This window comes from Hyperoodon ampullatus, assembly GCF_949752795.1.
Source record: "Hyperoodon ampullatus genome assembly, chromosome: 10".
Taxonomy (NCBI): domain Eukaryota; kingdom Metazoa; phylum Chordata; class Mammalia; order Artiodactyla; family Ziphiidae; genus Hyperoodon; species Hyperoodon ampullatus.
The window spans coordinates 52365194-52381795 of record NC_136923.1 but is presented as its reverse complement, the minus strand read 5'-3'; the positions used below and the strand labels follow the sequence as shown (position 1 = coordinate 52381795).

Below are 16602 nucleotides of genomic sequence, written 5' to 3'. Positions count from 1 at the left end.
AAAAAAAAAAAAAAAAGGTTATTTCCTTACCCAATTTTAAAACTTACAGTAGACATTCTGATTCCCATGGGAAAATGGTAGTCATCCAAATTCAAATCAAATGTTTTACTAAATACTCCGAAAACCAGAGATCAAAAAGAAAAACAAATAAAACTGTCCACAGCACATACTTATAATACAAGTTCTCACTTCAAACTTCAATTTACAGGGCTTCCCTGGTGGCGCAGTGGTTGAGAGTCCGCCTGCCGACACTGGGGACACGGGTTCATGCCCCGGTCCGGGAGGATCCCACGTGCCGCGGAGCGGCTGGGCCCGTGAGCCATGGCTGCTGAGCCTGCGCGTCCGGAGCCTGCGCATCCGGAGCCTGTGCTCTGCAACGGGAGAGGCCACAGCAGTGAGAGGCCCGTGTAACGCAAACAAAACAAAACAAAACTTCAATTTACAGGTAAATGGGGAAATATAAACATCCAAAACCAGCAATGTCAATTACAGAGTCCTCACTGGAGAGAAAAATCCAAGGAATTTGTATGGAAGAGGAGGATCTTGGCAGTGGAGTACAAAGACATCAAATATGGTTCCCCTCAGAACAAGAGATAAGTAGCACTTAGAAGGGGGAGGTATTCCTTCAAAGCTTGGTGGATAAAGGAAAGGAAGAAAGAGAAGATAACAGTTCTATTGAAATGAGATGGTATCACAGAATCAGAAGCACTGAATAGAAAGCCTTCCATGTATCATTTAGAAAAGAAGTTGCATTTCACTATATCAACAGAAGAGGGCATTCCTGAACTAACAAACAGTAAATTTTTCTTTCTGGCCCCACAGAATCACTTATTAAAAAATATTTTTAGGACATTTGAGGAAATTTGAATATAGAATGGAAGTGCTTAAAAGGAGGTATATAGTTAGAATAAACTTACAGAAAATAAAAGGGCTTAAAGGAACAAGTTAAATATCACCACAAAGAAATCAGACAAATCCACAGCATGGGACAATCTAAAAGACAACTTGCATAGACTCTTTAAAAAAAAAGTCAATGTCATGGTATAAAAGTTGGTGAAGGGATTGTTTTATACATAATATTATGGAATTTTCTGGCATATGATAATTGTATTACGGTTATAATGAAGCACACCTTTAAGTCTTAGGAGGTGTATATTAAATATTTATGGCTGAAATGTCATGATGTCTACAATTTACTTTCCAACTATTGAGTTTTGGAAGAAAAAAGAATATGTGTGGGAATATATCTATATGGAGATGGTTAAAACAAATATGACAAAATGCTAGTTACTAAATCTAGGTGATGAGTGTTTACTGCATGCCAACTTTTCTATATGCTTAAAATTTTTCATAATAAGAAGTTTGGGAAACCACTCACTAAAAAGCTAGAATAAGTACAGATAAACATCAGGAACATCAGTAACCAAAATACATCCAGTTAGTAGTATCTCAATTCAATGGAGTAAAGAATGTTTTATCCAATTGCATCGACATTAACTTGCCCATACATAAGGAAGAAAAGAAATTAAAATGAAAATACTGTCACTTTATACAAAAAAAATTCCAGATATACTGAACAAACTAAATGTAAAATAATTTATGTTTTAGAATAAATTAGATTATTTGTATAAACTTTGGGGACTAGACAATAGTCCTTCTTATTCAAGACAGGAAATTGGGAAGTTAAAAAAAAAAAAGGATAGATATTTTACCTACCAAAACAAAAATTTTTAAATTTTGACATAAAAATGCCATAGGCAGAGGAGAAACTGAAGAAATATTTGTAACTTTTAATAAAAGCATAAAAGGCCTAATATTTTAAAAACTGTAACAAACTGATGAGAAGACAAAACAGCCCAATTAAAAAATGGGCAAATAATAACAAATTACAATTCACACAAGAGGATATGCTAATCCCTATTAATGAATTTAAATATTCTGAATCTCACTGGAATATAAACTCTGGGAGGACAGGGTCTTTGTTCTTGTTCACTGATATTTCCCAGAGATTACGAGAATAGCAGCATACTAAAAGTTTTCAGTAAACATTTGTTAGCTGCTGGCTGGCTGGACAGGCAGATGAGGATTAAGAAAAAGAAGTACCATTTTTCACCCATCAAAATGAACCTGTTATATTCAAGGCTGGAGAAGGTAAAATAATGTCTTTATTAAAATTAAAAGCACATGATTCACTTTGTTATAAAGCAGAAACTAACACACCATTGTAAAGCAATTATACTCCAATAAAGATGTTAAAAAAAAAATTAAAAGCACACACAACCTTGACCAAGCAACCTCATTTAGAGGAGTCTATTCTACAGATCAGAAGCACCAGAATGACCAACTACATAAGTACATGGAGACCTGCATTCTTTGTAATGGCATAAAGTTGCGAACAACCTGAATGACACTGACAGAGAAATAGTTTATTATTTATTAAATCATGGTACATCAATAATGTGGAACACTGTATAGCTATTAAAAGAATGTGATAGCTCTCATTCTTGATGCTGAAGGACGGAAGGATGTTTTGTGAAAAAAAAGCAAGTTGCAAAGTGTTTACTAGTATGTTTAATGGGGGCAAAAATAAAATCTAATCTAAATACCTACACAAATAAAAATGGAGTAAGATGTGGAAGAATATCATACATAACACCGGGCAATGAGATTAGAAAAGCAAGATGGTATGAAAGTTTTTTTTTCTAAACATTTCTCTAATGTTAGACTTGTTAACAGTGAGTATACGTTTTATATTTTAAAAAAATCCAATTATGCCATTCAATTTATTAGTTAAGAAACACATAAACTGGCTCTAAAAAAGAAAAATGCCAAGTTAATGGAAAAAATTAAATTTACAACATGCCCATCATAGAAATAATGCTTCTTACCAATTCAGTAATAATGTAATAAATATAAGTTGGAATTTTAAGTTATTACAAACTTCTACTTTATATGGATCAAGTATAACAAATCTAACTAATGGAAAATCCCTCACATGTGCGATCTATATTAATGATATTTCACTCTTTTCTGAGGCAAACCTTGAAATAAATTTGCCTACCTATATGACACTGTAATTTTCTAACACTTAAATCTCAGTCAAAACGTATAGGCAAATGAAGTATGGAAAGGCCAAAACACTAAAAACCACGAACACTGGTTGGTGGGATAATGAGCATGGACAGATATTGTAATTTCTTTTCCAATTTCTTTTCTGCTTTCTTTCTTGAGCATTCTTATGGTCTCCTCAGTGCCTAACATGAAGCCTTGCACACAGTAAGCTCTACATACAGATGTAGATAAAGAACAATAACTCATCTGTGAAGAGACTGGGTCTTCAATATGTCTACTAATTTTAATCACAATAGGTTGGCTGTTTATATAAATTTCCTCCCTTCTCAAACATTCTGAATGTTTCAGAAAATAAACCTTGCACAATGAAATTTCTTTGACTTTAAGTCTTGCACAGGAGGTAAAACAAAACTGAGGACAAAGAAAATAACTACAGCAAAACACACATATTCTTAGAGACAGTAGGCCATTGGGCAGTTTATTGATTTATATTTATAATAATTTATTGGTTAATTATTCAAATCTTATTTACCTTAAAACTATAGTTAAGAGAGACAGCACCAGGGCATCTTATGATGAATGACATGGGATTCACAGAAATTTAAGACAGAATGGTGACTGGCCAATCCTTAAATTCCAAATGTCATTAATAGTGTTTTGCTATATGGGATAAAAATATGAAATATGTATTATATGCAGTATTAGTGAGGAGATGACCCAGAGATAATCCAAAAAGCCCTTGACAGTGGGCCAAACACTGGGCCCTTGTTTCATCTCTGCTAATAACTAACTGATCTTGGATACATCATTTAACTTTCTGAGGCTTAGTCTCTTCATCTGAACTGTGGTCAGATCATCTTTTAAGATCCCTTCAAGGCTAAAATCTTTTGGGTTTAGTATCATTCCCTCATTAAGGGGAAGAAAGGAGGAAGAAAATAAGCAAAACAAAATACACAAACAGAAAAGTTATTTGGTTTTACATAAGTTCAAAAGCAAGAAATTGAAGTTTATGAATTAAAAATTTAGATTTCAATATTAAACAACAAATTCTGTGAGATTTGTTTTATTAAATATATACTGATTTTCATGATCTTTGTTTAAAAGGAAAAACATCTTTGTTGTTTGCATCACAGGAAAAAATGGGAATGATTAGCATAATTTGTGGAAAACAGATATTTAGACATTCTTAATAAAACCTCAGGTAAGACATAAAGTAAAACTAATACAAAATACCCTAAAGGCAAGTAAGTACTACCGAATGTGAAAAGACAGTAATTAACCAATTGTAAGAATTCAAAGTTAAAACCATTTCAAAGTAGTCTTTGATATTAGACGGAAACAATAGAGAGAAAATACTCTGTCTGCTTGAATGAATGGGCAAGTGAGAGAGAACAGCAGAACTTTGACAATTGATGATTTGGTTAATGATGTGTTTCAATGATTACATACAAGCCTCAGTGACAAATCACTAACGTCAGAATCTGGTACTAATGATAAACAAAAACAATTATATCATCATCTAATTCAATTTTTATTTTTAGAAAAGAATAGCAGCCAAAATAATTGGTACAGGAATAAGGACATTATAACTCAGTAAGCTTTAAAAAGGCAATTTCAAAAAGAAAACTCTAAAAAGTATTTCCATTTATAATGAAAAAATTACCAGTTTGCTTACTTCCAAATATTCTATTTTGCGGGGAATCATACTAGTTGAGGTTTAAAATGACTGATTTGTGCACCCTGAAAGTAGTGATCATTCCTGTAGATTATAGGAGCTTTAGGATCTAGAAGAGTCCTTATTTACCCAGTGAGATTAGTGTTGGTGGCAGTATAGCAACGTGATTTTTGCGCCTCATCCACTTATTAGATGCATGACCTGTTCAAGTTGCTTAAATTCTCTGAACTTTAGTTTGCTCATCAGTAAAACTGAGATAAAGTATCTAACTCAAGAGTTCTGAGGTTTAAATGAGAGAACATAAGTAAAAACATCCCCCAATTTTTAAAAACTATTACCTAAAATACTACAGAGATGTAAGTATTACAAATAATCAGGTATATTCAGCAATTGTTTTGAAGCCATTAAGCCAAAAGGAGGGAAAATATGTTTATCTAAATTCCTATTATGAAGTCACAAATTTTATTCAGAAAATGGACTATTTAAGGGAATTCAATTTATCCTTATTCTAATTAGCAAAGCACAAAGGTAACAGTTTTGACATCCACATAACATGGATTTTTATAGCCATGATATATTTGGAAAAGGTTATGGGAGCAACCCATAACCTTTTCTTTTTTAATTCTCCTTGGTTTAAAAGCCCCACAATTACAATATGAGTAGAAAAGGTTGGCACACCGAGGCAAAGAACAAAACAAAACTAACACACACTAAAGATTAAACACAGGTCCTACTGGCTTTAACTGGCTAGGATACTTTGCTAAAAATAGCATACATCTCTTTAATCTTGACATATATCTCTGGGAGAAGTGAAGTAAATTAAACTCCAAAACTTCAGAGTAGATTCAATCAGGATTCCAAAGAAGCTCACTTTATTTTTATTTTAGTAATCCTTCTGAAAAGAAATTTGTTAAACTCAGTGGACTGTGACTAGCTTATACCACTATTGTATACCTCTGTCTACCATACTCCTTTAATTAGGAACTAATCATACCTGTTTATTATATACCAAGGAGTAGCAAATAAAATGCCTGGACTAAATCACCATTATTCCATGTAAAGTTATGAGAAAGAAACTGTACAGTCTAGAAAACACAATAGTTATATAAAGAGAGACAGGACAACCTTCAAGTATTTGAAAGTATCATGTTAACAGATAATTCATCTTCCCTGCCTAAGTTACAAGGAGGCAGATTTTAATGCAATATAAAAAATAATTAATTTATCCAGAATTGAAATGGCTTATAACTTTTCTGGAGGATACTATGCCAAACTGAAAGAACACAAGAAATCCCTGTAACTTTTGATTAAGTAAACTTTAAAAATTTATTCCAAGGAAATGATTGGAGATATGCTAATAAAATATATACTTAAAAGAATGATAGCACCATTTATAACTGCAGAAAACATGAAAGCAGCCTAGATATGAATACTAGCCATGAATAGTTTTAAATTAATAATTTAAGACAATGAGGAAATGATCAGGGTAAAATATTAATGAGACAAAAGGTATACAAAACTACAAAAGGAAGGGTGCCAATTCTGTCCTCCTCCTGAGGAAATATTTGTATGTGTAAAAGTAGTCAGAGGGCTTCCCTGGTGGCGCAGTGGTTGAGGGTCCGCCTGCCGATGCAGGGGACACGAGTTCGTGCCCCGGTCCGGGAAGATCCCACATGCCGCGGAGCGGCTGGGCCCGTGAGCCACGGCTGCTGAGCCTGCGCGTCCGGAGCCTGTGCTCCTCAACGGGAGAGGCCACAACAGTGAGAGGCCCGCGTACCGCAAAAAAAAAAAAAAAAAAAAAAAAAGTAGTCAGAAAAGTTATTATAAAAATAACTGGAACAAAGTACATCATAATTTATCAGTTGATTATGTCTATACGTAGTGGTACTGGAGATGGTTTTTGTCCCAAATTTTAATCCATGAGCACATATTTAATCAGATGCTGAATAATCATCTATCAGGAATATTTTGAAAGGGATTGCTATACTTGAATAGTAAATTTAACTATATAACTCCCAATGTCCCTTCTAACTCAAAGATTCTACAACTCTAAGAAAACATTCTACAACTAATTTAAAAATCAATAAGCTTCTGCCAAGAACAAAAAGATCTAAAGTTAAATTTTCAAAGAAGGGCTGACAGCCAAGAATAACAATTTCTGAAGCAATATCAGTATCCTCTGACTAATAGCTTTTTTCTTACAAAAATGGGCAATGAATGAAGCTAAATGAGCTATGGCAACCAAAAGAAATAAACTAAAAATTGCAGAATGAATACGCACTGCCAAAAGACTGAGGAGGAAGTGGAGGAAGAGGAGAATGAAAAAAGAATGAAGGTCTCTCTCTTATTTTTATCAAAAGGGCCACTGCCAGGATGGATAATATAATCTGTATGAGTGATTAATGACTACAATCATGAAAGCTACCTACATTCTCATATCTGGTAGGACTACAAATCAGAGAAGGGGGGAATGGCATTAAGAAAGTCTGCTGTTTCTTTAAAAAGAAATCTGATTTTATCAATTTGATTAACATCAGAATTAAGTGACCTTTGGTAGGTAAACTAGAATCTTCAATTTTCATCTAAGAAAAGAAAGTAAAACATGAAAATCAGAGCTAATTATAAACTACTGGCTCAGATTCACAAAAATGTTAAATATTTTCACCATGAATTTCAAATATTAATCCATTTTAAGTCAAATAAGACAATTTCATAAAATAATTATCATAGTATCATAGATTGGAAACTTATACCTCAAAATAACGAAAAAAATATTCCCCTTGTAGTAAGTGAAGGTAGCCATTTGTTACAAAAGTAAGAAAGCAAAGAATGTCATTTAATTTTTCCCAGAAATAAGTAAGAATGCATAATAGACATCATGTAATAGGATATAATAACTAACATCTGAATGAGAATACACTCCTATAATTGCAAAATAAAAAGAAAATAATTAAAATACTGAAGTATAAATTACACAAAATATCCAGAGAAATCAATAAGACATTTCTATTAAATAGTATTTTATTTACCTATTTATTTATATGCATGCAAATATGTGTGTGTGTATACCTATACCATACCATCTTTCTTGCTGGTTACATGACATATTAGTTAAAGATATTTAAGATGAAATATTTATAATAGTTTTCCTATATTTAGAATATCATATGACATAGAAAATAACGTTTGGTTGTATAAAAAGGTCAGGAGAACACAACTTAGAGAACCTGGTCAAAATATAGTTTATTTTCCTTTCCTTTTTGCTTTTACTAAAAAACTACAGACAGAGAAAAAACAAAATCCTGAAGACCATGACTTTCCCACCAGCTATCATAAACAAGGAAAAATCTGTTTTCCCAAATTATAACTAACACACAAATTTATTAACAAAAAAGGGAAAGAAAGGAACTATTGTCTTTTTAGTATTAAATATTTACCCTTTTTCTTATAGGATTCATTTTACCATAAAAACTTGGCAAAACTAGCACCTGAAAAGGACTCACAACTTTCTAATTAGTATATGAAAAAATACTCATTAAAAATTCAAAGATTAGACAATATGCTAGACATAGTTTTAAAATGATCAAAGAATGTACTATGTTCTGTATAACTGCATAAAACCTGTTTTTTCCTATTTATTATTATCTAATCCAGAAAATATTTTTGAGGCAATTTTACTTGACCACCACCCATTTCCTATTGTGACAAACTATTCAATACCCAGTATCTTCAAACATTTTTCCAATGTTAGAGTATTTAAGACTCATGCCCTAGATGAATATATAAGAACATTACATAAATCAATATCTCTTTAACAACTAAAGCATCTGAAAATAGCCAAATTCTGAAAAACCTGCTCTCTCCTTAAAAACAAAAAACAAAACAAAACCCAAACCCAAAAAATTCCCTTAAATATCTTTTTGTGGCTTCTGAAAAATAAATACTCTCAAGAAAACACAAACTCACATATGTTCTGACAGGAAATATCAAAATACAATATTTTAAACATTTTCAAAAAGGCAGCACATTCTTCTGTGTGTTGCAACAGACTCTCCAGACCTGCAATCCTGCTGCAGTCATGAATAAACATATGCCTCTAAAGTTCTAACTATGTGTGGCCATATCAAGGGCATGAGGCATGCACATCAGATTTTAAATGGATTTACATTACCTCCAACCTTAGGGCCACCTGCTGAACCAGGCTTCCTTGCACTGTTGACAGGATTTCCGGATGTTTTAGGTGCAGGAACCTTGAAGGCTGAAGCAGCTGATGATGGCCTATTTCCATCCACTGATTCTTCATCATCAAAGCTTTTATCTGCACAAATCATTAGAAAAATGTATTTTAAGAGAACTAAGCTTTGCTCAATTTTCCATAAGACTCAAAATCAAATAAAGCTATATATAAAGTCATTAATTTCTATGATATATAATACAAAATAAAGCTCCTTTGAATAAGCATTTATATATTGACTAACACTATATAAAATAACCCAGTATAATTTAAAATCAGTCTGAAATATTATATTTCCTACCTATATATATTAAGTCAAAACATAAAACCGAATACATTAACTCTAAGAACAGTAAAAAGCATTTTTCATTTCTTTGCTACTCATATAAGCATTTTCCGCCAGCTCCTCCCATACTGCATCTTCCAGCACACCCTGCCTTATTCCTTATACCCAGATTCTGCAACTTACAATCACAGATCCGTTTGCAAATCAGTCGCCTCATTCCTCTGAAAGCTCTTAATTTTCCTCACCCTAGGATGCTCTGAATAGTTCACATGGCCAAATACAATAGATTTGATACTAATCAAAGATTCTATCAAAAACAGACAGCAACAACCACAGAACCACCACTGAGGTTTGTGCCGGCATTTTTCTTTCTCTTCCCTGCCCTAGGTGCTGTAACAGCCAATCAGCTACAAGGTGACATCATCTTATGGCAGCTACTGCCAGATGAAAGGTAAAAATTCTCCATGTCTTTTAAAAAATCCTCCATGTAGTTGCAATCCTTAGTCTATATCAAAATTTCAAGGGCATTCAATACTAAAGGTTTATAAACCTACATTTGTTTTCTCCTATTTAATTCACATGAAAATTTATACAAATAGAAAATGTTTTCTGCAATATTCAATCTGCTGGAGTGCTTATTATTGCATCAGTAAAAATACGGAGTATCACAGTGCTCATTACTGGCATAATTAACTATGTAATCTTACAATTTGCTGTTTATTTAGGCCACAGAAACCAAACTGAACAATTTGTTCTCATAAATGATTCTGAAATACTCTACAAAGCTCCTTTTGGAATATTTATGAATAACCACACAAGTATAACCTCCTTATATAAAATGAACCCACCCACTCCCACCCCCACCCCACCCTCCAAATCACAAGATGTATGCATTTTACTCGTCCAAGAAGATGGTTTTCTCTAGGACCCTGCACAAACCAACCACGACAAACAAGATGGGCGAGGCAGACAAGGAGCTTTACCACAGGCTTCACATCAACGTGCCAGAATCTCTTCCTTTCAGTCTGTATCCCTTACCTATGCAAACACCCAAATCGAGCAGAATAAAATCATCCCTACAAAGGACTGCAAGTCCAACTATTGAATATATTTTAAAATATATATACCAGACAAGTGTTAAGACTGTTTTATTTATTGGAAAAAAGAATCAAATAGATACCCATTAAATTTACTATTCAGTAGACACCCATAAACCACATTCCATTTCAGCAAGTGTTTTTCTTAAATAGCACAACTTGTAGGAAAGAAGTATCTTCTAGTTAAAAGAATATATATATATATTTTTAGCATAATGCTATTGGGGAGCCAGTTTGGATCAATTAAAACCTATGCTCTATAGAGACTGCTCTGTTAAAAACACTAATACAATCTCAAATAAGCTTTTATTTGCCACTACCATATTGAAACAAAAAAATGTAGCTAAAAGGGACAGAGTATATACACAAATCTACAGAGAGAGAGGTACTAAAACTTGAGTAGCCAGAAGTTCCCATGGAAACAGTGTTCTCTGTTCCCACACACACACACAAGAATTAAAATGAGTAAATATCTCTACTGCTTAAAAATAATTAACTCAACATTCTTAAACTCTTAGGAAATTAATTTTTACCTTTTTATCAAAACAAGGCAGAGAAAAGTATATAGATTAAAGTACACAGCTCAATTAATTTTCACAAAAGGAATATGCCAGTGTAACCAGTCTCCAGACCAACAGATCACTATCAGCATCCTGTAAGCACCCTCACTGACCCCCGCAAAAGTCACTATTTCCTACCAAAGCTAACTAGTCTTGACTTGTAACACCACAGTCGGTTTTGCCCATTTTTGATCTTTACATAAAAGGAATCATATAATAGGTACTCTAGTACCTTTTTTTTCTAGTACCTTTTCTAGTACATTTTCACTCAATATAATATTTGGAAGATGCATTTTCATTGCTTATAGTTTTATAGTGCATCAATGTGCCACAAGTTATTAACATCCATTCTACTGTTGATGGACATATGAGTTGTGGCCAGTCTGAGATTATTATAAAATAGTGCTCCTAAGAGGTAAGCAAACAAAGTTAAAGGGTTCTAAGGCTTTTAGTATTAATATGGAAATAGTAAACACAGTAATTTATTTTAGGTTGTATAAAGTCAAAGATGCATATTGTAACTTCTAGGGCAGTGGTACTCAAAATGTGGTCCCAGATCATCATCTGGCAATTTGTTAGAAATGCAAATTATTAGGCCCCAACTCAAATCTACTGAATCAGAAACTCTGGAGATGGGGAGTCTGCAGTCTGTGTATTAACAAGTCCTCCTAGTGATTATGATGCATGCTCAATTTTCAGAACCACAGCCCTATGGCAGTAACATGCAAACTTTTTCTATAAAGGGCCATATAGTAAATACTTTAGGCTTTGCAAACCACACATATATGCAGTCTCTCTGCACAACTACTCAATTATGCTACTGTAGTGTTAAAGCAATGATACCACGACATGTAAACAAATGGGTGTGGCTGTTTCAATAAAATTTTATGTACAAAAACAGAGCAGCTGGATTTGGCCTGTAAGCAATAGTTTGCCAAACCACTAAACTGAGAGTAAATATATAAATAAATAAACAACTAGAAGAAAAATAAAATAATAAAAAAGATTTGATTAATTGAAAAGATTCAGGAAGAGATAAAAAGATAAAACAAGTGGATAAAAATAGAAATAAAAGATAAAGTGGCAAAAATAAAATCAAATACATCAGTAACTGCCTTAAAAGTAAATGAACTAAATATTCCAAGTAAAAGACCAAGACTGAATTTTTAAAAACAGGTTGCTTGGGCCTCCCTGGTGGCGCAGTGGTTGAGAGTCCGCCTGCCGATGCAGGGGATACAGGTTCGTGCCCCGGTCTGGGAGGATCCCATATGCCGCAGAGCGGCTGGGCCCGTGAGCCATGGCTGCTGAGCCTGCTCATCCGGAGCCTGTGCTCCGCAACGGGAGAGGCCACAACAGTGAGAGGCCCGCGTACCACAAAAAAAAAAAAACAGGTTGCTTAAATGAGATATACTTTACATATAAGGATCACATAAAATTTAAAAAGTAAAATGATGAGAGAGACAGACCATGGCAAACACCAACCAGAAGAAAGTTGGCATAGCTATACTAATTTCAAACAAAGCACCTTGAAGAAGCATTACTAGAGATAAAGAGAGACTTTTTAATAATGATTTAGGAGCCCAATCTAATAGGGGGAAAAAATTAACCCTACATTTTTACGCACCCATAACACATCTTCAAATATATAAAGCACTAAAAGGAAAAATAGACAAGTCTACAAATAGAGAGGGAAATAAATTTTTACCCACTTCCCATAAGGTTATACCTTTCTTGACCATAAGCTAGCTAAAAGAATTCATAAAACAAGGGGCTTCCTTGGTGGCGCAGTGGTTAAGAATCCGCCTGCCAATGCAGGGGACACAGGTTTGAGCCCTGGTCTGGGAAGATCCCACATGCCGCGGAGCTACTAAGCCCATGCGCCACAACTACTGAGCCTGAGCTCTAGAGCCCGCAAGCCACAACTACTGAGCCCATGTGCCACAACTACTGAAGCCCACGCGCCTAGAGCCCGTGCTCTGTAAATAAGAGAAGCCACCGCAATGGGAAGCCCGTGCACTGCGATGAAGAGTAGCCCCCACTCGTCCCAACTAAAGGAAGTTTGCATGCAGCGACGAAGACCCAACACAGCCAAAAATAAATATAAATTTAAAAAAAATAAAAAAGAATTTATAAAACTAATTCATCATCACAGCCCCCAAATTTAAAATGTTCTGTAGTTTAGTTTATATATAGGTTATAAATATTACAGCCTTCAAAAGATTTTCTTAATAATTATAAAATATCAGAACAAATCCTATATGTCTTCACAGCACCTACCACTTCCTGAAATAATAGTTTCTTCTGAGTGAACTAGAAGGTGGACTGAAGTCGGCAGGAACTTTGTCTTGTTTATACTGTAACACCAGTACCTAGAACAATCCTGGGATAACTGTCATAGCTAACTCTTCCTCCTGCTCCCCACCTCTGCCCCCCTAGAGTTTATTCTCAACATAATGTCCTGAGTTGAACAAAGTTACATCACACTGCGGCTCAAAATCCTCCTATGACTCCATAAAAAGGCCTACCAGGACTCCAAGATCTGTGAGACCTTAGATACCACGTAGGTCTCTCTAACCACATCTCCTATTCACTCTCCACCTTTCTCTCCAACCAGTCCCATCAGTCTTCTTGCTGTGACCCATATCAGGGGCTCTGCACCTGTTTGCCAAGAATGCTCCTCCCCTCCATAGCCACATTGCTTACTCACCTCCTTCATGTGTTTATTCATCTATCATTTTCTCAATTAGGTCCCCTTTGGATACTAAGATTATAAACTTTCCCCCATCCTGATACTACTGATCTATCCCTACCTCCCTGCTTTATTTCTCTCTCTAGCACTTACCATTTACATATTTTACTTATTTTATTACCTGTCTCCTCCCACTGAAATGCATTATCTATTAGAGTGAGAACTTTGGTCTGTTTTGCACATTGCCATATCTCCAACATGTAGAACAGCACTCAGAACGGCATTTTTCATAGTACAGAGACATTCTGTCTCCAGTAAAAGTGTTACTAGGTTATTTGAAATGAAACACCAAAGACAAACAACTATAAACACTGGATAAAATGTACATTTACAAGTCTTCTTGAAAACCTAGACCTAAACAGACATTTCTCCAAAGAAGATATACAGATTGCCAAAAAACACATGAAAAGATGCTCAACATACTAATCATTAGAGAAGTGCGAATCAAAACCACAATGAGGTATCACCTCACACCAGTCAGAAGGGCCATCATCAAAAAATCTACAAACAATAAATGCTGGAGAGGGTGTGAAGAAAAGGGAACCCTCTTGCACTGCTGGTGGGAATGTATATTGATACAGCCACTATGGAGAACAGAATGGAGTTCCTTAAAAAACTAAAAATAGAACTACCATATGACCCAGTAATCCCACTGTTGGGCATATACCCTGAGAAAACCGTAATTCAAAAAGAGTCATGTACCACAGTGTTCACTGCAGCTCTGTCTACAATAGCGAGGACATGGAAGCAACCTAAGTGTCCATCAACAGATGAATGGATAAAGAAGATGTGGCACATATATACAATGGAATATTACTCAGCCATAAAAAGAAACGAAATTGAGTTATCTGTAGTGAGGTGGATGGACCTAGAGTCTGTCATACAGAGTGAAGTCAGAAAGAGAAAAACAAATACCATATGCTAACACATATATATGGAATCTAAAAAAAATTAAAAATGGTCATGAAGAACCTAGGAGCAAGACGGGAATAAAGACACAGACCTACTAGAGAATGGACTTGAGGATACGGAGAGGGGGAAGGGTAAGGTGGGACGAAGTGAGAGAGTGGCATGGACATATATACACTATCAAATGTAAAATAGATAGCTGGTGGGAAGCAGCCGCATAGCACAGGGAGATCAGCTATGTGCTTTGTGACCACCTAGAGGGGTGGGATAGGGAGGGTGGGAGGGAGGGAGACGCAAGAAGGAAGAGATATGGGGACATATGTATATGTATAACTGATTCACTTTGTTATACAGCAGAAACTAACACACCATTGTAAAGCAATTATACTACAATAAAGATGTTTAAAAAAAAAAAAAAAAAACCCAGTAGGCTCACACTGGTAGTACTCCCAAGCAATAGCAAAAGCAAATGCAAACTCTTCCTGGAAAAAAATTCTCCGGCCTCACATTATTTGCACAAATAATTTTCCAAAGATCACTTGGCATGACAGGAAACAAGACACCATGAGCAAGAATAAACAGAAAGAAATAGACAATAGGAACAGATCCTAGAATTATCAAGGTCCTAGAATTTCGAATTCAAATTTTAGAATTATTAAGCACAGGCTATAAAACACCTGTACTTGGAAGCTTTTACTAGGCAAGCTTGAAAATAACTCAGGGATAAGAAAGTTATTTTCAAAGTGACATAGATTTTTTTTTTAGAACAACCAAACAGAACTTCTAAAAATAAAAATACAATAACTGAAATTTAAATTCAGTAGGCAGGCATAACAGTAGATTTCAGACACAGCTCAAGGGATCATTAGTGAACTAGAAGATAAATCAGAAAAAAAATCACCTAGGATACCTATAGTAGGTGCTTCAATATTAATTGAATAAACAAAAAAAAAAGATCAAGGGACTTCCCTGGCGGTCCAGTGGTTAAGACTCCACACTTCCAATGCAGGGGGTGAAGGTTTGATCCCAGGTCAGGGAACTAAGATCCCACATGCCATGTGGCGTGGCCAAAAAAAAAAAAAAAAAAGGATCAAATACAAAAAGTAACCTATAAATCATGATTATGTTGACACCTCTCTTCTCACTCCAATGTTTCAAAATGACAATACTATGGTTTGGTGCAGAAACTGAAAAGGATGAACATATTAACAAGTACTAGAGGACATAAAGTAATAAAGTGAGCAGGCTGCAGTGGTTATGTGTATGACGGAAAAGAAAGAGAGGAAGAGGAGGAGAGGAGCTGATAAGAGTAGGAGAAAGAGATGAAGATGGAGGAGGAGGAGTTGATGGAGGAGGATAAGATTGGGAAAAAGAGATGGTGTGGAAGGAGGAGGTAGAAATAAAGGAGGAGGAGAAGGAAGAGATGGAAATAGAGGATGAAGAAATGGAGTAGGAGAAAGGAGGAAGGGGATAAGAAAGGGGGGGGGAGGGACAGGCAAAAATTGAGGGCGGGGAAAAAAAGAAGCCCAAGTAGGATAAGGCTTTACCTTTTGTTCCCTTCATATAACACTTGGAAACTGCCCTCAGCAAACACTGAGGTATTACAGGCCCATGATCCCGTACCTGCATACCTGAAAGCCAAAAAGTTCTTAAAGTCCACCTTTACTTGTTTTGTCTTTTTAAATTCATTTGGTGGCAAAATCTGAACTGATTTGAACTCAGTTTATAGCAAAACATGATGTGAACTGACAAAAGACTATTTATTGTGTGTATTTTACTCATTGTGAATTTGTATACATTTAACTGCAAAAATATTAATATGTTTGATTACAAGGTATAGCCTCAGACCCATCTGGAGTTGTTATACAATGTATGGTGTATGGCCATATTACTTTTCTAAAATCTGACATATTCTGAATTCCAAAACACAACTGGTCCCCATGGTTTCCGATATAAAACAGTAAATTCATATTACCATAATCAAGTCCCTTCCCTTTTTTCTTTTTCCCTTCAAATGAAA

At 34.9% G+C, this 16602-nt stretch overlaps 1 protein-coding gene across 19 annotated transcripts in view; it reads right to left on the bottom strand.

Annotated features, from left to right (window-relative positions):
* Nucleotides 1-16602, bottom strand: part of CLASP2 (cytoplasmic linker associated protein 2) — a gene marked incomplete at both ends in the record, with an annotated part of 179389 nt that overhangs the window by 116097 nt on the left and 46690 nt on the right. For 11 of the 19 annotated variants that reach the window (XM_079712231.1, XM_079712234.1, XM_079712222.1 and 8 more), the window contains one exon: nt 8919-9065. In XM_079712231.1, the coding sequence (XP_079568357.1) occupies nt 8919-9065 (147 nt within the window). Of the gene's footprint in view, nt 1-8918; nt 9066-9450; nt 9485-16602 lie in introns of those variants that run through there. The other 8 variants (XM_079712225.1, XM_079712228.1, XM_079712229.1 and 5 more) reach the window with 1 other exon arrangement.